The sequence below is a fragment of the Pseudorca crassidens genome, chromosome 10 (assembly GCF_039906515.1).
Source record: "Pseudorca crassidens isolate mPseCra1 chromosome 10, mPseCra1.hap1, whole genome shotgun sequence".
Taxonomy (NCBI): Eukaryota; Metazoa; Chordata; class Mammalia; order Artiodactyla; family Delphinidae; genus Pseudorca; species Pseudorca crassidens.
Window position 1 is genome coordinate 79,529,782 of NC_090305.1, and position 24,392 is coordinate 79,554,173.

The 24,392-nt window shown below is 39.7% G+C and overlaps 1 protein-coding gene across 5 annotated transcripts in view; it reads left to right on the plus strand.

The window, feature by feature from the left end:
• The window catches only part of PTPRG (protein tyrosine phosphatase receptor type G), a 725,670-nt gene that overhangs the window by 166,870 nt on the left and 534,408 nt on the right, over positions 1-24,392 (plus strand). For all 5 annotated transcript variants that reach the window (XM_067755032.1, XM_067755034.1, XM_067755031.1 and 2 more), the window contains exon 2: positions 7,034-7,138. In XM_067755032.1, the coding sequence (XP_067611133.1) occupies positions 7,034-7,138 (105 nt within the window). The remainder of the gene's footprint in view (positions 1-7,033; positions 7,139-24,392) is intronic.

Here is a 24,392-nt window from a genome sequence, read left to right on the forward strand (position 1 = left end):
AGATTGAATGTTCTTCAATGCTCTTTAAAATTTAGAGAGAATTATACTTGATAGAGATTTCACCATCCCTGAGGGATCTTTAATTTGTTTGTTGTATGAGCAGCTGTAATAAATACAAACAGCCTGCTTAACTGCTTGTCTGCCGTTCTGGAAATACGCATTCTGAATTTGAAAATGTGAGGGCCTGTTACTTATTTTTAGTGGGCTTATTTTTGGCAGTAACTCTGGCAGAAAACTAGGACTCTTTATATGAGAGCCATCCATCCATCATCCTAAAGTAATTTTCATTCTGGCACTGGGGAGCCAGAATTTCTTTGTTCTGATGTTTTCCGTTTTGGATGGAAGCTGACCAGTTCTCCCAGGCTTCTGAGTCCTTTGGAATGACCTAGAATTGGACATATAGTTAAGTGGAAATACCCTCAAGTGTCACTACACTATTTTGCTTTGGGTACAAGATATGGGACTTTGTGTTAGATGGCATTTGGGGCTGTTCTCATTATAAATGGACTCTGGTTTCACCTGTACATAACTTCTGTCATATAATCACACTCGCCTATAGGAGATCATAACATTGCTATGATCAAGTGGACACTGCTGGTTCAATATGGTATGATGAAACAGTAATGTGGAGGAATGCCGTGGATATTTTGAAATGCTTGGTGGCCACAGTTTTCCTTTCTCTGTAGGCACCTCTGACTTCCTTTCATTTTCAGATACACAAATGCATGTGTAAATGGATCGCTGTTGTCAAAAACAGTAAGACGTTAGTTGTACTCTGTAATTGCAATTTACACGTTTGCAATTTTGGAAGAAAAATATTCTTTATCAATATGTAAATATGTTTATTTTTAATCTTATGTAGATTCAGTGACCCTTCTCTCTGACCATAAAACCCAAGAAAAGACATCTATGTCAAGAATGTTATTTGATGTAGTGTTTAGAGGAGCTAGTCTCTTGGTATGAAAAATATTCAGCCTGTTAACACGGAAGAGTTAACACAGCTTGAAACTCTTTTCCTCCTCAAGTCAAAATTTCTGGAAAACACTGAGAGTAAGAATTATACCAAAGCCTCCTGAAGATATAGTTAAGGCAGATGGGATACACATCTGCTTTTATATTCCCAGAATAAAAACATTTATTGTTATCAACTCTGTCTGATGGCTCTGGGAAATTAAATCATGCACATAGGAAACAGTTTTGTTGATATCTTCTGTGGTAGGTAGCTCTTAGGATATTTTTGTAGGAAAGGATTGGGCCTTTGGGTCTGGAAATGTTATTATCTTTTTCGCTTCAGGCTGGAAATGAGGTAGTCTCCATACAAGTTCTGAGAGGTGATAGAGTTTCTGAAGACTCCCTGATGAAAAGACCTGTCACTCAGTCAGCTTTCTGCATAGCAACCTACTTAAGATTCCTCCTGCTGAGTGAGCTGTGGGAATCATTGGCTAGTTAATGCTACTGGTTTTGAAATCTCTACTGTTGTACTGTCGACATTGAGAGACACATTCTCTTGGGTGATGGGTGTAGCTGGGTTTTCCCTTTAGAAAATCATATGATTTTTATGCCATCCAGACCCTTGTAGGCTACCCAGGTTTGATACTCCTCATGTCCAGGTTTGTTAGCCGTGTGCGTGGTTTGGTCAAACTTTCCCTAGAGACAACCTCTTTGAAGAGTATACGGCAGTATATAGTTGGGCATCATTTCTGTCTTCTCCACTTGTTACATCACTGCAAACCCAATTCATTGAAGCATTATAAACCACTGAAAGCCCTCCTGAGCTTTCCGCTGTCAGCCGACTTCAGCTCCATAAACCGTTAGCCCGCTTGGTGCTACAGAACTTGGGAGAAGACGGAACGTATGTTTGCATAACACCAACTCCTCCCTCTTGGTAGTCACGTGATAACCATAGGCAGATTTACACTTCTTGTCTGTTCTGAGGAGTGAAACTACATATTTTCATAAGCATGCACCATTTTTAATTGTGTAATTAAGCTGCTGACATAAGCAAGTAAGCAATTTGACATGAAGGTAAGGATCCGCAAAGGCATGCATTTGCATAATTTAATTTTCTGCACAGAAGATATTGAAAATCTATAGCGTGATTCACAGCCTCACCATATCATTGCCATGCCGCCGTTAGGTGGCCGTTGGAGTCTAGAAGAGTATGAAGAATATTAAAATTGATGGAATTTGCTGTGCTGAGTCTGTATCTTTACTTGGGAACCACAGGTTTTTCTTCTTGCAAATCTCTGCTCCTTGCCAATGAGACATTACGTTGCTTAATATACTCCGTATACAGTTTTTGACTGCTGTTCAAGTAATAATTTTTAAAAGTTGCTTTTAGGAAATACTTTGTCATATGATCAAAACACATTTGAAGAAGGGACTTGAAACTTTGTTTTCAATCATGCAGGTGCCAGTAATACATGATTATGTTCTTATTTGGGGAAAAAGAAGTCACACACTACTGACATAGATGGAATAAAAGGGAAAACTAAATGTAGTTATCTTTAATGAATAGTTGATGTGTTAAAAAGAGAGATCTGGTGCTGGTGTGATGAAGTCCTTTGCTACCTGATTCATTTCTGAGTTGATTCCTAAAGAATTGCTTATTAGATACTCAAGCTAGTTCCTTCCAGCTTCACGTTTTAGATGTTTGCTGTTTCTGATAGGAGGGTGGTGTTTAAAAAACGAGATAGGGGAGAAGATTGTGTTTTTGCTTATGGCTCATATAAGCACACACCAACACACACACACACACACACACGTACACGTACTCTAGCCTCCAACGCAGGCACCATGAGCCTTTCTGGTGTTCATGTATTTATTCACTCACTCACTCACTCACTGACTCATTACTGAATACACATCATATGCCAAGCTCCATCATGGGAGGTAGGCTGAGAACTCCTTGTCTCAGGGAGCTTAGAGCCCTTCATAGGCCATGCAGCATGCCCTTCAGATGCAGGTTTTCCTGCCCATTCTTACCTTGCTGGGTACAACCCACATTGCTCCTCAATACTCTGGGGAGTGTGATGATGAGGGCGTTAACCCACCTTCCTTGGGACAGCCCTGCCCCCTCTGTCACTTCTAGTCTGTTGGTCTTTATACAGCAAAGCCACACCTCTCACATTTGGCCCAAGTGAACCCCCTTCAGACAGGCAGTTCCACTGCTCAGTGCAGATGCCTTATACCGCAGTGTGACGTATGGCTGGGAAAGTATCTGTGCTTTGGGGTATGGATTCCATTACTTTGCAGTGTCAGGAGAGGACCTTCTGATGTGTCCCTCCCTTGTTTCTTGAGTTGGATATATCTTTGTAGACTTGCTTTTTCATTAATGGTTTAGTGGGTTTGGAGAGGTGACGTGTGTGGGACCCTAAAACCTATAGCCTGTATCCAGTCCAGTTAAAGACTGTTGCGATTATGATCTACTTCTAAGTACTTGGACATTTTCACACTTACCTGATGAAGCTCTGGACTCCGTAGCTTTGCATTCCCAGTAGGATGGGTAATGCAGCTGCTGGCGGGCTTTGTCCTCCTTTGCTGCACCCTCATATTCTCAAAAGTTCTGAGAAATAAAAGGTACTTCCCTTTCAGGAAAAAAAAAAGAAGAGGGGACTGGTGATGGAGACTGTGATTCTAGTGTGATCTTCTGTAAAGAGTATAAATGAATATCCTCATTCCTTCTTTACTTTTATACCTGGTTCATTTGTTTGTGAGGCGAATCTGGCTGGAACTCTGGTTCAGTTTAGATTTGCTTGTCTAATTGCTCAGGTCAACGCCACACTGGTGTGATTTAGGCAGCAGGATATTCATTTCGGTGGCCAGGTCTTAACTAGAATTAAGACAGGCTTAGCCTGTCAAGTCACAGGCTGTGAGGGTAAGTTAATAGTGTCACAGATAACAGGGCCTCAGGTCTAGCTCAGCAGGGAAGTTGGTGGTTCTTATCTCTGGCTGCAAAATAGAACCACCTGGAGAACATTTTAAAACAAGGGCTGATATCTTGGTCCCACCCCAGACCAATTAAAGTGGAATCTCTGGAGGTAGGGTCCAGGGCATAGGGTTTTTGTTTGTTTTATTTTATTTTTAAAGCAGCCAGGGTTGAAAGTCAGAGCTCTAGTCCAACAATGGCCTTTTCTGCATGGAAAAATTGATGATTAGGTGTTGAAGTGACTTGTTTGAAGGTCACCGAGGTCACATGAGTGTCACTGGGGGAAAAGTGAGCTTTGGTAAATGATTGGTTCATATAACTATAAAGCCTTCCAGGGGGTTGGTATCAAATTGGCTTTATCCTGAGCTTGAGTTTTGTCAACAGAATTGATCCATAGATTTTACTTTCTCTGGCTTGGTTCCATTTTTTTGTTTTATTTAAAGATTTATTATTTATTTAATTTATTTTTGGTCCTGTCAGGTCTTAGCTGCGGCACCTGCGCAGGATCTTTGTTACGGCATGCAGGATCTTTCCTTGCGGTGCGTGGGCTTCTCTCTCATTGTAGCATGAGGGTTTTCTCTCTCTAGTTGAGGCACGCAAGCTCAGTAGTTGTGGCGCAAGGGCTCAGTTGCCGTGCGGCACGTGGGATCCTAGTCCCACGACCAGCAATCGAACCCACGTCCCCCACATTGTAAGGCGGATTCTTTACCACTAGACAACCACGGAAGTCCTGCTTGGTTCCATTTTTGAGCGCCTCTACTGATCCCCTGCTTGACCCTCAACCATCCTCTTGAAGCTTCCGGCTCATGTCATAACACCTTCAGCAAGAGAGAGAAGAATCTCTCTGATTGGCTGGTGTCTCCATTCCCAAACATATGTATCACTGGGGCTAAACGTAACAGCCTCATAAGATTGGTATAAGGACAACACCAGCTACTATGAGCAGAGCACCTTATTCAGCTCTGGGTGTGTAGTGCTTTTTAAATGCCTGATAACACAGTGGAAATTTGTTGCCAAGTCTCTGTTTTGGTAATCATCACACCCCACTCCACCTGCTAGGTCACGAGTCATGGATTGGACAACCACGTCATGTTGCCCCCATCCTTGCCCGGTCCAAGGGTGGGCCTTCTTTGACTTAGGCCAAGTGAATCACTGTGAACTGTGTCCCTGGCCCCAGTCGTATGTGTGGGAATGGGAACACGGTTTTTTTTACTCAGTCTTGATACAAGGAGGAAGGATTATTTGTGAGTGATTTTTCAGAGCGAATTAGCTCTAAGAAGCATAGAAGACAGGTACATAAGATGTTTCCCGTATGCAGAGAAAATAAATCAGTCGAACAATTAGGAAACTTTTTAGTGGGTATGTGGTTGAGCCTCAGTTACCTTGTCTGTAAAATGGAGTTAAAAATACCAGCCTCATAGGATCATTATGAAGGTAACACAAGTTACTGTGAACAGACAAGGAAGCCGAGCAATTGTTTATTTAGTATGCTTTGGTGGAGGAAAAAATAGATGAGGAGACTAGGAGATGGGAAATTTTATTTTTGATCCGTAGAAGCTTAGAATGGTCGACTTCCTGAAGCTCTGAATGGCTCATCTGCAAGAGTATAGGATGAATTGGACCATCTGTATCTAAACCTTCATCTTACTTTAAAAATGGTTAGTAACTTAGGTTTTGACTTTGTCATTCAGGACCCAAGAGCGTGCATAGATGACACCAGGTTTACTTCGGTAACGTGTGTTTGGATTTTACAAGATTCCCATTTCCCTCCAAAGGGCTCATCTCTGTGGAGTAGCTCTGTTCAAGCGTTGTTTCTTTTAAAGCCAGTCTTTGCAATTAACGTGCAAGCATAAAGTACTTTACATGTTTCCTAATTTTTCTTCATGACCCATCACGTTGTCAACAAAGCTAATGCCATCATGGTGAGATGATTTTTATCATCACTACTCTGACTAATTTGGAATAATGTATTGTGCTTTCCTGGTACCATCTTAGTCTTAAACTGAATATGAATATACAGTTCCTCTAACCATTTTTCTTGCTTTTCAAAGGCACACTTGATTTTGTTTGGGTGCATTTAAATATTAACACAGACAGCTGGGATGTATTGTTTGAAGTGCAGTTCCAATTCATCTTGGATTCTGGGCACCTGTGATACTTGTCTTCTTACACATCAGTGCATTCAGGTGTGGGCTCACAGCAAAAGAAATTTGCATCCATGAAGTAGCTGGGAGCGGAGGGCTTTGAACATTGTAGCAGGCAGATGGAAGCTCTCCATATTGGGGTAGGAGATTGGATTCATTCTGCGTTTTCAAAGAAATACATCATTAAGCAGTATTTCTTTTCTGAATATTGCTGGCCTTGGAGGGTTTCAAGCTTCATATCTTCAGATATAACAGGTGACTATCTGGGGTCCAAAGTATGTGGAGGACTGGTTCACACCATGGGGTGTCTTCCAGGCCTCAGACTGTGCTGTGTTTGGATGGCAGAGGCCTGAGATTTGTGGCAGGCGTGCTTGTATTCGGTTCCTTGATCTGCATACTTAGCTGTGTGACCTGGGACTGGTTACTTAGTGTCTCTGAGCCTTCATTCCTCCATCTGTAAAAGAGCTGGAATGACCCCTTGCCCGATGAAGATCAAATAAGGCTAGAGGCCCTGTGCACCTAGGACATAGGCTTATGCATATAGTTGGAACCAGAACCGTGGGTTCTAGGCCTACAGTTGTATGACCTTGGGCAAGCCTAAGTTACTCAACTATTCTAAGCTTCAGTTTGCTTATCTGAATGGACCCATTATTGAGACATTGTATCTACTGACTGGTGGTTCATTGGGAATTATATAAGATAATGTATGTAAAGTGTTCAGTGCATCTTGAGTTCATGGCACAGAGAGAAGGCTCATTGTAAGCTATTATCAGCATTAATAATAATCCTGGTAATCTCTCTAGGTTCTCCTGTAGCTGTTTTTCTGTAAAATCAGGAGGTTCTGTTCAGTTACCCCCAAGGTCTGTGCTGCTAGGCCGTCACTGGGCTGTGTGCGTTTGACACCCCTCCTGTGTCCAGCGGGGTGATGATTTTGACTCACCGCGGCTCTCCTGTCTTGCAGCATTGACAGAAGGCTACATGGGGGCCCTGCACGAGAACAGACAGGGCAGCTCGGCGCAGATCCGCAGGCGCAAGGCTTCCGGCGACCCGTACTGGGCCTACTCGGGTGAGTTGACTGGTTCCCACCGCGATCATACAGGCCAGTTCACATCCCATTAAATTCACTCGAAAGCACACTTTTAATCACTTTCACGCCTGATTTCTGTTTGTTCAAACCTTTTGTAGTTCACTAAAAGTTGAAATATTCAAGACTGTTTTTCCTCAAGGTGATAAGTACCTTAATTTATCTCTCCCACCTGTTTTCTCAACCTGCTGTTTTCCCCTCAAATTGCATTTAATTTCTGAACTTTACTTGTTAATGAGTTATTGTACCAAACTTGTAATTTTCCGAAAGATGCGGCCTTTTCTTGTCTCGTCCCAGTGGCTGTGATTTCAGAGAGCAGAAAATATAAGCCTAGTCTTCAGCTGCTAAATATTACAGCGCGTCACATATCAAAATGACCTATTATGCTTTAATCTAAGAAACGCAACTTTATTTTCGAATCAAATCTTGTTAGTTGAATGTATTTCAGCCCTCTACGGTATTTCTGTAGTTCGTTTCATTTTTTTTTTTTTTTTTTCACATTTCGCCTTTGAGCCAGTGAAGAGAGAGAGCATTGTTAAAACTATCTTGAATGCTACATTGGAAATAATTTTCTTACATCTGAAGGGGCAAAAAAAAAAAAAAAAAGATGATCTGCAAGAATATACAGGCCTTTCTGGCTTATGCTTCTAACAACTATCAAAAATAAGATAGGTGGATTGTTATTTCTAAAAGAGATCTTGGTGCACAAAAATACATGGAAAATGTAGTGCAGCTAATTAAGGAGGAATGCTTGAGGAAGACAGACCACTTTGGAAATCACTCTAGCACTGAATAATTCAAATTTTTGTATGAAAGTGCTTGGAGGCATGGAGTATTAGTCTTAATAATGCATCTGTGCATTATGCAATGTTGTTACATACAGAACTGAAAGGTATTATTTTCATAATGATAACTCTGGTTTTAAACCCTGAGTTTCCACCTGCAAATCCTGTTAAATTCATGTCAGTGTAAAATTTATAGGCCTGATCTTTAATTACACCTTATCTATTGACTTTTTGCATCCTTTTGTCTATTGATAAATCTCCTGCCCCTACAGGGAGAATAGTCTATCTGTTTTGTTTTGCAAGGAACAGATAGTGATTCTGAAGTCTTCCATCACATCCAGTTCCTTGTGATTAGAATGATCTAATTAGAGCCTTTTTGTCACCATTTCTGATAAACGAAGGAAATTGGGAGATGAAGACCAAAATTACATATATATAGCTTCTTGCCAAGAAACCCAAAGAAAATTTATCGTTTTGTACTCTGTGGCTCTGATATCAGTTAGGAAGAGGGATAAAGTGCCCTGCTATTTACAGTTCATCAATTTCGAATAATAATACTGTTGGGAAATTGGAAGTTATATCCCATCAGCATCTACTATTGCAAATGGCAGTGAAGGAATGAAGGGCCTAAAAATGTTCCCATTACTTAGTTAAGAATGGACATAATTAGTGCAACCTTTGGGATGGAGCATTTGTTGATATTCTTAACTCTGGTGGACTTCATGAGTCTCCATTTTGTATTTCTGAAATGCATTGTGTCTGGATTTGGGAACTGTTTCTGTCAGTAGAAGCGCTACTAGTTCATCTGCAGCGGGTTGGCATGCTCTTCTATAAAGATCCCAGTAGTGAATATCTTGGGCTTTGCAGGACATATGGTCTCTGTTGCAGCTACTCAAGTCTGCCTTATAGTGCAAAAGCAGCCATAGGTAGATGGACGAGCTGTCTGTGTTCTGATAAAAACTGATTTATGAACAAGGAAATTTGAATTTATTATAATTTTCATGTGTCAGGAAATCTTATATTTTAGACTTTTTTTTCCCTCAACCATTTAAAAATAGAGAAACCATTCTTACTTTTCAGGTTGTACTAAAATTGGCGGCCGGTTGGATAGGGTCCACAGGCCATAGTTTGTCAACCTCTGTTTTAGTTGTTTTTTTTTTTTTTTGTGGAATCAGGAGAAGACAGTCATTTGAAGAATCTCCCAGAAGGCTATATAGACTGGCTTGGAAGAACCAGTGGAGTAACTTGCTAGGTGTAGTGGAAAAAATAAAAGTAAAAGAAAAGAATGAGAGAGGTATCAATTGATGGTTTATAGTCCTATCCTTTAAACATCTGCCTGAATATTCCATGGTATCAGTGGTTATTTTCAGCAAAGTGGTGAAATATTGGTTCTCATGTCAAGAACGCTTGGGATCCTTTAGAGACACTCCTTAGCATTTGGCAAATAGATAAAGAAAGGGCAGGAAGGAGTAAGAGTTGTTGCCTGTCACCTTTGGTACTTCAGACAAGGGCCTTAAAACCACAGGGTACCAGATGTTGAACTATGAGCTGCAGGTATTACCTCTAGGTATAAATCTTGCTTGGATAGTTGGACTGCCAAAAGAAAGGTCATTATTTGCAGAGGCGAATGGTTTTAGATTTAGCGGAGGTGAAGCAGGCCACTTCTGAAAGATTGGTTTAATGGTCCAGATTTTAATCTCATGACTCTAATTCACAAGTTTGTCTTAGTTCCTCCTAAGATAAAGGCATTGGTGCTTTGCGGGGTATTATGTGTGAGAGTGTGAATTTTGAAGTCACATAGACTGTGGTTCAAATCTAAGCCTTATCTCTTAATATCTTTATGATGTTGGCATTTAACTGCTTGGAGCCTCAGTCTCCCCATCTTTGAAATAGGAATAATTAATAGAACTTCCCTCATAGAGATGTTAATGGGAATGAAATGAGAGGATGTGTGTGAAAAATTTAACAAATCCCTGGTATAATGTACCTAATACTACTTCTTGCTGTTTTTGACACTATTAGTACTTTTGCTACTGTTGATATTGTTGTTATCGGAATTCTCAGTTGGGTGCTATGATTGACAGTGGGTGATTCCCTAGGTAATGCTTCGAGCTAACTAGCTAAATTCTGTCAGCCGTAATTCACAAGAATTGTCCATTTGAGATGTGGGAATGAGGGTTAAGCAAAAACTATCCTTAAGTTCAGGGCTTGGCAGACTACAAACCAACACCTGTTTTTGTGAGTAAAGTTTTATTGGAACACAACCACGTTGGCACTTGTTGATGGCTACTTTCATGTTACGACTCATGTTAGAGTTGAGTAGTGGCCACATAGACCTTTGACCAGGAAGCCTAGAATATTACTATCTGGCCCTTTACAGAGAAGGTTTGCAACTCCTGATCACACTGATACAGCCCGGGTTATTGAGCAGATGGTAGCCTGACTCATAAACAAAACTCTTCAGAGATTTGTAACATGTCTCTGTTCTTTCTGGCCTTGCATTTCCCTTGAGCTGAAATATCCCCAGCAAATGTTCTAGGTAGCATCCGTAGTGATTCTGGTGGTCCCACTCTTGGAAAGTACTGGGAGGGACAAAGATGAGGGAGTGATGTGCTTCAGGAGGTGGAACGGGGACGGAGGAGTGGGTGTTGGTGGTCCAGGGGCCCCTGGATTCTGGTGTCCTAATCATTAGGTTGCCTTTGGGTACAGGGTGGGTTTTGGTGAATGATGCTGGTCTGATTATCTGGTGGCATCCCACCTGGTCACTTGCGGAGAGTTGCATAAGTATTTGAGCTGTGGAGAACGTGTTTTAAGGATATTGTCATGATAGCATTTCATTGATATTAGTGTAACTTATCCCTTTAGGACTAGCCGGGTTATTTCAGTTTCACTGCATCACCTTGGATAACGTCTACATCCTATTTATATTTGAAATGCCAAACTACTTTCATAGGCTTATCAAATGACGCCATTGTGAACACCTACAGCTTTAGGATACAGTACTGTTTACTGAGGAGTCTGGAGACAGGAGTTTTAGTCCCATTGTGCTCATCTGAGGATAGGTTATCTCTCTGGTTCTTAGTTTTCTCTACTCTAAAAAGGAGTGCTCATAATATCTGAGTTCAACTTGAAAATATCACGCATAAGAGATATGAAGCAGAACATAAATGTAAGATTATTATTATTAACTGTTAATAATAGCAGTGTAATTTCAAGATTGCTTTATATCTTTGGATTTATTTGCCTTATACCAAGAATAGGGAAAAGGGGGGAAAGACCTTTGATGTGTTTCATGGAGAACTACACAGAAAAAAAATAAAAGCAATAGTTTTGAGAGTATCTCATTGGCAATATTACAACGGTTTCTCTTCTGTTAGTTTTCTTGACTAAGATACAGATATTTTTTCTGTGTTACTTGAGGTGATGACAGCCCATGAATTTTGGAGTTTGCCCAGAACTTCTGTAATTATTACACAAAATGTAACACATGCTAGGTAGGTCATTGTTGCCAGAAAGGGAAATGGGAAACAAATTTGGAGCAAGTTCAAGTGGAAATTTGAGGCTTTTTTTTTTTAATAGATCTTTATTGGAGTATAATTGCTTCACAGTACTGTGTCAGTTTCTGTTGTACAATAAATTGAATCAGCCATATGCATACATATGTTCCCATATCCCCTCCCTCTTGTGTCTCCCTCCCACCCTCCCTATCCCACCCCTCTAGGTTGTCACAAAGCACTGAGCTGATCTTCTTGTGCTATGCGGCTGCTTCCCACTAGCTAACTGTCTTACATTCGGTAGTGTGTACATGTGGATGGTACTCTCACTTCACCCCAGCTTCCCCTTCCCACCCCATGTCCTCAAGTCCATTCTCTATGTCTACATCTTTATTCCTGCCCTGAAACTAGGTTCATCAGTACCATTTTTTTTCTTAGATCCCACATATGTGCGTTAGAATATGGTATTTGTTTTTGTCTTTCTGACTTGCTTCACTCTGTATGACAGACTCTAGGTCCATGCACCTCACTACAAATAACTCAGTTTCGTTTCTTTTTATGGCTGAGTAATATTCCATTGTATATATGTGCCACGTCTTCTTTATGCATTCATCTGTTGATGGACATTTAGGTTGGTTCCATGTCCTGGCTATTGTAAATAGTGCTGCAGTGAACATTGTGGTACATGTCTCTTTTTGAATTATGGTTTTCTCAGGGTATATGCCCAGTAGTGGGATTGCTGGGTCATATGATAGCTCTATTTTTAGTTTTTTAAGGAACCTCCATACTGTTTTCCACTGTGATTGTATCCGTTTACATTCCCACCAATAGTGCAATAGGGTTCCCTTTTCACCACACCCTTTCCAGCATTTATTGTTTCTAGATTTTTTGATAATAGTCATTCTGATTGGAGTGAGGTGATACCTCATTGTAGTTTTGATTTGTATTTCTCTAAATGATTAGTGATGTTGAGCATCCTTTCATGTGTTTGTTGGCAATCTGTATATCTTTGGAGAAATGTCTGTTTAGGTCTTCTGCCCATTTCTGGATTGGGTTGTTTGTTTTTTTAATATTGAGCTGCATGAGCTACTTGTATATTTTGGAGATTAATCCTTTGTCCATTGATTCATTTGCAAATATTTTCTCCCATTCTGAGGGTTGTGTTTTCGTCTTGTTTATGGTTTCCTTTGCTGTGCAAAAGCTTTTAAGTCCCATTTGTTTATTTTTGTTTTTATTTCCATTACTCTAGGAGGTGGGTCAAAAAAGATCTTGCTGTGGTTTATGTCAAAGTGTGTTTTTCTTGTGTTTTCCTAGTCTAACAGTTTGATACTGTCTGGTCTTACATTTAGGTCTTTAATCCATTTTGAGTTTATTTTTTTGTATGGTGTTAGGTAGTGTTCCAATTTCATTCTTTTACATGTAGCTGTCCAGTTTTCCCAGCACCACTTATTGAAGAGCCTCTCCTTTCTCACTTGTACGTTCTTGCCTCCCTTGTCGTAAATTAGGTGCCCAAATGTGCGTGGGTTTACCTCTGGGCATTCTATCCTGTACCATTGGTCTATATTTCTGTTTATGTGCCAGTACCATACTGTCTTGATTACTGTAGCTTTGTAGTATAGTCTGAAGTCAGGGACCCTGATTCCTCCAGCTCCATTTTTCTTTCTCAAGATTGCTTTGGCTATTCGGGGTCTTTTGTGTTTCCATACGAATTGTAAAATGTTTTGTTCTAATTCTGTGAAGAATGCCAGTGGTAGTTTGATAGGGATTGCATTGAATCTGTAGATTGCTTTGGGTAGTATAGTCATTTTCACAATATTGATTCTTCCAATCCAAGAACATGGTATATTTCTCCATCTGTTTATGTCATCTTTGATTTCTTTCATCAGTGTTTTATAGTTTTCTTAGTACAAGTCTTTTGCGTCCTTAGGCAGGTTTATTCCTAGGTATTTTATTCTTTTTGTTGCGATGGTTTATGGGACTGTTTCCTTAACTTCTCTTTCTGATTTTTCGTTGTTGGTGTATAGGAATGCCACAGACCTCTGTGCATTAATTTTGTATCCTGTGACCTTACCAAATTCATTGATTAGTTCTTGTGGCATTTTTAGGATTTTCTATATATAGTATCATGTCATCAGCAAACACTGGCAGTTTTACTTTTTCTTTTCCAATTTGTATTCCTTTTATTTCTTTCTCTTCTCTGATTGCGGTGACTAGGACTTCCGAAACTGTGTTGAATAAGAGTGGCAAGAGTGGACACGTCCTTGTCTTGTTCCTGATCTTAGTGAAATGCTTTCAGTTTTTCACCATTGACTATGATGCTTGCTGTGGGTTTGTCATATATGGCCTTTTTGAGGCATTTTTATAAACCTGTTTTCTCTCCTCCCCCTCAAAGACTTGGGGAAAAACAGGTGGTGGTTTCTCCTCCCACCCCTTTTTAGCTTACCCTGTTTGGTTTTCTGCACTTTTAATAATGTATATCTCATGTTTTTCTTGTGTAGACAGATTCTGCACAAGAAGGGGGATATTTCTCACTGTTAGAGGACTTCAAAATTGAGATATGCCATGACCAAAGTTCTTTGCATGAAGTGTCTGCTGTTGCACTGGGTCAAGCAGGATTATTCTAAGAGGCATTCCTTTTGTGGCCAGGAAATTGTGGGAAGAGATCTCTAATGTCCTTTCTAATTGTCCTGGGGTTTGATGACTTGCTCAGCTGTAAAATGGAGATAAAAGGACATACCTTGGAGGATGGCTTTGAGGATTAGCAGTAATATGTGTAATCACCTGGTATGGCTCTTAATTATATGCCACTGCACTACACTATTCACACGAACATCATGTATTGTAACATGCTTGTGTGTGTGTGAGTGTGTGTGTGTGTGTGTGTGTGTGTGTGTAATTTCCCCAGCTAAATGTAGAGTTTTTGAGGACAAAGATTATAGCTTATAATTCCTTGTTTTTCCTGCTTTGTACCAGAATATCCCATTTTGTAGATATTTGGTGCATATTTTTTAAGTGGGTGAATAGATGGATGGATAAATGAATTCATGCCAGAGTCTGTGCTTGGGAACTCACTAAGGGGATCCTGCCATAAATCCAGATAAATCAGTGGGTGATTTACAAAAGGTTTCACCGTTGGATCCTTTTAAGTAAGGAGCTCCCCTGGTGAACTTAAGATATAATTAAATTCCACCAAGTGGGGAAAGTGGCAGGGGTGGGGGTGATGGTGGTGGGACGCATTGGGAGACTGGGATTGACATATATACACTAATATGTATAAAATGGATTACTAGTAAGAACCTGCTGCATAAAAAAATAAAATAATATTTCCATGCCTTTTTTTTTTTTTTTTAAAGAAGATGTTGGGGGTAGGAGTTTATTTATTTTTGCTATGTGCGTCTTCATTTCTGTGCGAGGGCTTTCTCTAGTTGTGGCAAGCGGGGGCCACTCTTCATCGCGGTGCGCGGGCCTCTCACTGTTGCAGCCTCTCTTGTTGTGGAGCACAGGCTCCAGACGCGCAGGCTCAGTAGTTGTGGCTCACGGGCCTAGTTGCTCCACGGTCCATGCCTATTTTTAATAATGTCTATATAAGGTAAAGCAAAATACAGACGTCTGCCAAAGTCTGCTTTTGTCATTAGAAAAATGGAAGGCACTATAGAACCTTAATGTTAATATTGTCATATTATTTGCCCCTCTCCTAATGCCTCCTACGAAATCTCTTAAGGGAATCATTTCCCCAGAGACATTCCCTTTGCGATAGAGACCTTCTGGTCTGATGGGACCACACTTCTGAGATTCGTTTCTCCTAAGTCACAGCTCAAAGGTATCTCTACCCGACCCCACTGTCTTAACTTGTCAGTTTCCCCTTTAGTTTTTTACAATTAATTTCTATCTGCTCTACAATTCCCTATTATTCTGTTTACAGTTTTTAAGTAGAAGTTATTTATTTCTTTGTTCAAGATACTTATTAATTGCTTACTGTGTGCCAGGTGTTGTGGTATAATGGGATGGGCCAGAGAAACTCCTCAGAATTGCTACTGCCAGGTACCACTAAAGATGGGCAGGTGTTTGCCAGGACATGCAATGGCCTGAAGACAATCAATGTCTTGGCCGTGACTGGGAAGCTGGAAGCAGCTCAGTAGGTCTAGAGCATGTGGTAGAGTAGAGCAAGTTAAGGGAAGAATGCAGAGTATTGGAGGTGGATCAGAAAGCGTCTTAACAGAATTCTACTAGTGACTTAGAACATCTTTTTTTTTTTTTTTTTAAGAACATCTTTTTAAGGGTGACAGGGAGTCATTTAAGGATATCATGCTAGAAATGGACTAAGTTGCTTTTATGTTTGAGTCACAGCACGAGTTGTAGGGGTAAGGATTGGTCAGTAGGGGAAGAGGGCAGGGTGAGAAACTATGAGAAGCAATGAGGTTGTATCATCAGGATTTTGAGAGATGAAAGAGCCCATGGGAATTCCTTATCATTAGTATATGGAAGAGAAAGCAAAACGAATTATCTGCGATGATCCCCAGGATGATTGAAGATGGCATTGCATTTAATTGAAAATGAATAAATGAGGAATGGTGGGCTGGTTATAAAGATAAAAAATTTGGACTTGAACCTATTAAGACATGGCATAGTGTTTTGCTCATAGTTCTTACACCCTTAAAACTTTATGCTCCTTGGGCAGAACCTTTATCTGTAATTAATCTTTGTATCTCCCTGTTCCTACCTAAATGTTTTCGAACAGGAGGGCTTTCAAGGTAGGGAATACATTGTAGAACAAGCTGTTTCTTCCTATAGGTGTTCTTTTTTTTCTTTTACACTTGATCTGTGATTACAAGGATAGATTGGGTGAGAAAAAACACATATGGTCACACACTAATCAGGACTTTATGTATAAAAGAGAAACACGTGGTGCCGCATGCTTAAGGTACCTCGATCATTTTTCAATGCAAAGTTTGGCTTTTCTTTGCTCCACTGTTTGAATGAAATTACTCTAGCGTGTTAGAGATGTGTTCTTTTTCTTTTTCTTTCTTTTTTAACCTTGTTCTAATCCTTGCTACTTGAGTTCTAAGTTTCTTAGCATCTTCTCTCTGGAGATGGTTTCACAAGTATTTGTAAAGCTAATGGACGCTATTGTACGTTATAAGAGGACATCAGTAAATTCTTTAGGGTCCTTGTGACCCTTGGAAAAAGCATATTAGGAAGATGAAATATTGTTCACTGCTGGGTTGGTATCAAGTGCTATGTAACAGCGTTAACAGTTTAAATTGTTGCTATGATGAGGAGCTTAAAACATGAGTAAATCGAAGGCTAAGTGTTTGGGTTTTAAATGGGCTCTGAAGGTAGTGGGTTGACGCAGCCTCTTTCAAGGGCTCTTGGGCAATATCTGTGAAAATGTTAAATATTGATAATCTTTGATCCAGCACTTCTGCTTCTAGGAATTTGTCTTTTAGAGATACTTGTACATATCCCCGGTGTGGTGTTGTGAGTGTAACAGCTAACCATCAGTAGGGACTTGGGTAATTTTAGTACATTCTTATGAAATGGTTAGTAAACATCTACCAAAATGAAATAGGTGGAGCGACAAGATATATAAAAATAATTTGGGTAATAAGGTCCCATCAAGAAATAGAACTGAGAAGTTTGGAGACTATAGGCAAAAGTTAATTGTGATTATCACTGAGAAATGAGGGACACTGCTTTTTTAAAATTTATATTTCTGTAATATTGTTAGTATCTTATAGAATTTTATCTAGAATATTTTAATTTCTTATACCAGTATATTCATAATATTTCCTAAAAGAATCCTTTTATTTTATAATAGATGGCTGAATTGTATCAAATTTAGGCAGTTGTCTTTGTAACAATTATAAGGGGAGAGAAAGAAGAAGAAAAAGAAGAAGAAAAAAAAAACTACAAGGAAAGCCAGAAGGAAAGCAAAAGGCTTTTTATCTCTTTAATTGGCTATATCTAAATGTTTTAGGTGAAACATTTTCACTGACATTTCAAATTTCATACTGATATGAATCATGCAGAAATTAATGAACTGATATTGACTCGGTTTGAAAATGAACAGCAAGATTTATTGAGCAAAGCAGTAAATATTGACCCAGACAGAGGTAAGGTCAATATTTGCTTTGATATAACATAAATCTTAATATTTAGAAATCTATAAACTTTGTGGGTCTTACAGAAGGCATACAGAGAGTTATCTATAAGTATATATTATTCGTATCTGTGATGGATCAAAGTCAGACATCTTTTTTCCTGGTCATAAATTTGAAAGGATGATAGTCTCTCCTTTAAAACTAGTTTCTTTAGGGCAGGGGTGGGGTGAGTGTGGGTTAGTGGAGGGACATGATTGATTTAAATGTTCAAAGGAAAAATATACCTAGCTTTATACGTGCCTAATAATTGGAGAGCAATGATTTGCTCTGTGACTTACTTAAAGGCTACTTATCTTCATTTGTAACCAAACAAAATGTACTCATTTATTATATCTGATTTAGTTCATAAAACCCACTCTCTAACAATATAAAACAGAGGAACATTCTGTCATTCCCTTTGCATATTGTTAAGCTCACTTATGTGGAATTTTTTTGGCAAATAAAATATCATTCATATATATCATGCTGAGTAACATTTTATTGGCTTTTCCCTTTTTGTAATTATTAAGTTGAACTATACTCTTATTCCTTATCTTGTCTCTTCTCTTGGTTGGGTGAGCCTGGTTACAATACAAAAGTAAGGGAAAACTTACTGGATTTCACTGGCTTCTGAACTTTTAGTATTGCCATTACGTGGCTGGAATAAGTGTCTAATGTGTGCTTAAAGATAGAGTATTCTGTTTGTTTAAGTATAGTCGGGAACTCAGTTCACAGGATCAAGTGTAACTGAGCCAAAAGTCTTAACTCATATATGGTCCTGTTGTGGTCAGTCCACCATGAGTATTAGTAGTCTGATAACCGTGTAAAGTGGTGATGTTGGCTTTCAAAGATTCGTTAAGTGATTCTGAAATTAACCTAGCCTCCACCTCTCAGCTGGTAATTTCCCATGACCCTATTTGAGACCAACAGCATTAAGGATAGTGTATCTTCTTGGTTGTCTTTCTAGCTATTAAAATTTAACTGTACTCTGTTTCATTTATATTAAACCCCATTTTCTATCATGTAGTAAAGACCTTGTTTATGTTGAAAAACAAATCAGTGGTAGGTGTATAACGTAGAATCTTGCCTTCTCAACAAATGCTTTCTGATAACTTTAGGAATCCTTGCTTTTCATTAATAGCACTACAGTGTATAATAAATAATGTTTTCCCTGAGTGTAGTATTAAATGTGATTTTTTCATGTGAAAAATGACTTTACTGTGGTATAAGAACTTGACTTTAGCATAATAAAGTCATTTCTTCTTGAGTTCTTTATCAAGGAGAAACTCACAATTTGGTGCTAATAGGTCTTTTAACACTTGTCTGTCACTTGCCAGCATCACTTTTTAAAAGAGACGGGTCTTGCCCAGAGCCTTCAGCTGGGAGAGTATTTTAGAATTTGATCCTGTGGCTTTCATTATTTCTTGGTACCCCTAATATATGACAGGCCATGCTAGTTTTCTGTTTTGGTGTGTTAAGTTTCCTATTAATTACATATTTAAGATTTTATAAAAAGTCAGTTTAAGAAAAAAATGTTAACTCAGCATTTGTACAGCTGGCATTCCAGTATGGCAAAATGAGTCTTCTTCTCTACCAGATATTATCACCATCTTGGAAGGCTTGAAAACCTCTTATATGCCATGCAATCAACCTGTATCTCTGATGTGAAAAAATCCAGCAGGGTATATAGAGTTTCTTGAATTGGCTTAAAAATTATGGAAAATAATTAGTGTCCTAATTTAAAAAAGTATAGCTCATTGTATGTCCTGGTTCTGGTACAGTCACATAGATTATTAAAAATCTTAAATACACACTGGCCCAGTCCCCCTGAATTTTCCCTTCATCGCTGCCTCAGCCACTCCTCCTGTTCTGGGACCTTTGGGATTGAACACCCGTCCTCCACCATCCATTGTCAGTGTTTATTGCCCCTCATTTGTTAAATGTTTCACCTATCATCCCTGCTTATCATGATGGAGGGAATTTCAGAGAGTGAAAGTGTGGACTGTGGGGTGTTTTAAGGTGTGCATTACGCTCTGCGGCCCACTTACTGAATTTAGTTGACCTTGAGATCTTCTCTGTGTTTGGGAAGCCACTTGATCCACATTTCCTGTTTATGTTAATCCACATTCTCCCAGTTTGATGGCCATTGCCTGGGAGGAAAACAAGCTCCTTCTTGAAGCTGCATAAAAATTTGCTGCTCCCAAAGGTATCATTTAGTTGCTCTGCCCCAATTATGGTTGGCCTGTTTCCCTCCTGGAAGCAGTTTATCTCTGTCCCACCCTTCCCTCTAGTTCCGAGGGTTAGGATAGCGTTCTTCCTTTTAGCTGGGCTTGCATGTCATTAGTACATTTGGTATCGATTGGTTGTTGAAACTTTAGCAGGAAAATGAAATATGAGCCTCTCGTAACTAGGCTGTTTGACGAGTACCTTCAAAGATGAGAGAGAAGCCATTTGTGGTGTGTTTCTGCTCCTGGGGCCCACTGTGATAATGGGAGGTATTTTCTCCTCACTGTTGTGAAGTGCATAGTACACAATTTCCTCTTGGGAAGTGATTTTGACACTTTTTGAATGTCCTGTGGCTTTTATATTCTTACACCACGTCCTAATGAGATATCTTTATAACATTCTTTTTGTGTAAAGATTGCCCTTTCTCTCACCATCCACTAGGGTGTGAAAAGGAAGTTTCAACACTTACGGCCAGTTGGACCGTGCACCTGCTGTACCAGCAAGAACTAGTCAAGATTAGCTTCTTTTGTCATGAGTATTCTTGGCTGGCAGTATTACCAGGATTTTTCTCCCGACTTCACACCGAGGTCACTGCCAGGTGCACGTTTGAGTATAAGGATTTGTTTTTGTATCAGTTATCATGTTTTAGCCTCTGGGAAAGACCTTCGGACTCTCCTATCTTATAATAATAATAATGAGGGCAATTTATATCTTACATAGCCCTCTACAGACAGGGCACTGCCAGGTAGCATCTTCGTACTCTGCCATCTTTTTTTAAAATTTTTATTATTATTATTTTTTTTTGCGGTGCACGGGCCTCTCACTGTTGTGGCCTCTCCCGTTGCGGAGCACAGGCTCCGGACGCGCAGGCCCGGCGGCCATGGTGCACGGGCCCAGCCGCTCCGTGGCATGTGGGATCTTCCTGGACCGGGGCACGAACCCTTCTCCCCTGCATCGGCAGGCAGACTCGCAACCACTGCGCCACCAGGGAAGCCCTCTGCCATCTTTAAGGTATACTCTACGTTGTTTATGCTTTACCATTCTTAGCTGGTAGGCTTTGTACTTAGAATCACTTTCCTCATGGCTTTAATAGGACTTCAGCAGTTCCAGAGGTCAAATGCTGAGGTATAAAGTCCAGAGAAAGAAGAGAAAATATCTTTTTCTTCTGTTGTATTTAAGAGCAAGTAAAATGCTCCTCAAAGCACCCCACTCTTGGTCTATCAACGCTTTTACCTCATTGGTCAGAAATGAATCATGTGTTCAGGCTTCATCCAATCACTGGTGAGAGAAATGGGATTAGCATGATTGGCTTAGACCAATGAGAATGTAGGCAGAAATAGCAGGGGGCATGGCTGTTGGCTAAGTAGCCCTTAGTGCCTGCTACCCTTGCTGTCTTTTCCAGGTCTTAAAAGCTAAGCAACCTCACGGCACTTAATAAGGGAGGCAGTTACAGGAAAGACATTTCTTTACTTTTGATACGGGGTTTTGATTTCAGAAGCCTCACATGGTTGTAAATAAAATAATAAAGCTCCATGAATTTGGGGACCTTTACAGTTTTCAGCGTTGTACTGCCCAGTTAATCCTGTCGCCACTGGTTATATGTGGCTATTTCCATTTAAAGTAATTAGAATCAAGTCAAAGTCACAAGAAAGAATGATCTGGCCCCAAATGTCAATAGTGTCATCGACCCTGTGCTAGAGGCTTGCCAGAGTTCCTTGCTTTTGTGCAGTCTGTCACCATGATGCTGTGAGAGTTCCACCTTTCTAATCAGTTAGGGATGTATTTCCTGGGCGGAGTGAGTATTCTACGGCGAGGTTGCATCTGGCTGTGTTGTGCAGGTTGGCCAAGGTATTACGGGCTCAAGTGAGGGGCATATGCTGTTCAGCCCTTTCTGGAGACTGGAGAGGAGAAACGGCAAGCTTGGCAGGTTGACCATTCCAGCAGGCTTTGCATGAAATCATAAAGGGATGCATCACAACTCGGGTCGTGGTGAAAAGCCCTCCTCTCGTGTGGTGTGAAGACAATGAATGATCGCCAGGCTGCGGTAAAGAGGTGGTGAGGTTGCTCTTATTATTATTGTTTTATTTTTGAGGTCCCTGGTGACTACTCCACGTGTCAATCCTTTGACCTAAGAGGCTGTTATGAAATAATCTCTCTCTTACAAATGCGTACCACGAAGGACCCTCCAGAAGAGCTGATCAGGCCCCTGCAGCACCATGAGAAAGTTTACAGCTACCCGATGTGAACCTTGACAAGTCACTCCAAAGGTGGGCAGGGCATAGCTCACTTTCTTAAGTGATCACTTTTAACAAAGGGAGTGGAAAGGAAAATAGACCTATGAATGGTGAATGACAGGTCATAATGATCCAGCTTTTTGTCAAGTGTCAGCCGCTTAATATTTGATATTAGTTATGTAAATGTTGTGAAAATGACCACAGATTCCTCCCAGAATGGATTCCTTACCTTCTGTGTGTGGCTTAAACAAAAAGTATCCTGTGGGGGAGGAGGATAAATGTGTGTATATGTATCTATACGTGTCGTGGTACCCTTAACTTTCTACAGAGCAGATGGTTACTATCTACTTGCTCTGTCTCAAGCCCTCTTGTTCATGTTTAGATGTAAAGACAGATGCATGGGGTCACTGCCTCCAGGGAGGTCAAAGACTCTTTTCCTCTTTCTGTTTTGAAAATGAAATCTGTTATCAGTGATAGTGCCTTAGAAGGTTGAATATACCAAGATCGAATATATTTATCCTGATACTCCTATGGTAGGTCTACTGAGAGTTTGAAAAGGTGTAAGATCATTAATATGCCAGGTTGACCCAGAAATATATTTTCTTTAAATTGGAATGATAACATCTTACCCAAGTATTGACATATCCATTTAAATTGTGTTCAGACTTGCGTTATTCCAGCTCTTTCCATCTCTACAATTTGGAATTCAAATCCAGATGCCTATTTATGGTGAAGGTCATGTGAGAAGCACTTTTCTCCCCAAAGAAATGTTGGAATTATCGTAGCGTGTTTTTCCTACCCTGGATTCTTTCTCATGTCCAAGACTAATTCCGAATGACTTTCTTTGTCATTACTGTTGACAGGAGACTTTATTTTTGGAATATTCTTTTTCTTTTAAGTTTTCTCTCTTAGTCTAACATCTCTGATTGATACCATATTTTCCAGGTCTCCATCTATATATAAAAGGGGTAGATTTGGGATTTCAAATCTCTCTTATGGAAATATAGACTCAATTATAAAAAGAAAGTATGTTCCTATAACAAATATATTATTTAACGCCATTATTATATTAAAATGTTTTCCCAATTAAAAACGATTGTTCTAAAACAGCTGTTCATTGTTAAAATGTTACTTAAAATAGGAGGGTAGCCACACTCCATTTTTTAAGTAAGTATTTTTTTTGTAGTAAGAAAGGAACATCATGTTCTTTCACTCTATTTTCTTATGGCTTATTCAAATACATCATGATATCACTGTAGTAAATACTGTTTCGTAATTTCATCATGCAGACAACCCCAAAATGCATGGATTCTCAACTAAGTAGTTTGTCTAAAGGTTGCTCCAACTGACTGCTGCCCTTTGCAGAATATGTTGTATTGGCTCTTAAGAGCATTTAAAATATTTTTTATAGGAATTGCTTGGCATTTAGATGTTTTAAGTGATTTTAATAAATTAGGTACAGCTGTAATATAAAAGGTGGAAAATACACACTTTCAGGGTTGAAGGACACTTCAGTGGGTTGTAGAATGCTTAACATACAAGTTCAGATGAATATTTGCTATTTGATTTTTGGGCTCTCATTACAGAACATAATAGATTTATGCAGTGGGAAGACAGGAAATATAATAATTAGAAATATATTGATTTCAGATTTTCATCTGTAAAATCCTGGTCATAAAAACGGTTATTAGAATCCATGTTTATGGTCTTGAATTTGATTGAGAAGAGAGAGTTATTCATCAGAAAAGCCACCAGTCCCACCATTTACCGCACCGAATCATGAATTTATATCTCTGTAACTCGCAAGTGTGATGTATGTCTCTTTTTGGTAGGGACGGTTATTACAGGAATTAATTTTAGACATGGGGAGACTTTTATGGCCGTTTTAACTGTTACCTAAGATTTAAATAAGTTTACTGATTTCTTGGTGTTAGCCTCTGGGAGTAGAGTTTCGGTGAAGAAAAAGAGTATCATCAGTATGGAATTGTGGGAGTATCTCTTTGTTTACGTCTGAACTGAGTCTCATAGTAAGAAGTCTTGGCAGCGGGCTAAAGTGAAGGTGGTTGTTTGGAGAGTTATACGAGCCTGTGCCTGGAAGACTAGTTCAGTAGGTGGGTAATAGGCTTTTTATGGCAGGAAAGTCCTGAGGCCAAGGAAGATTGGGAATTGCTGAGGCAAACATTAGTACTGCAGCTGTTTTTCCTGCAGAACTTATCAGAGCCTTTAATATTCCACTCTTACTAAAGAATTGTAGACTTCACCTTTGCTGTGCACTCATACACTCCATTAGGAAGGGAGGGGAAGTTAAAAGAGACAAAGGGTCATGGTGGGGTGGGGAGAGTGTGGGTAGGAGATTG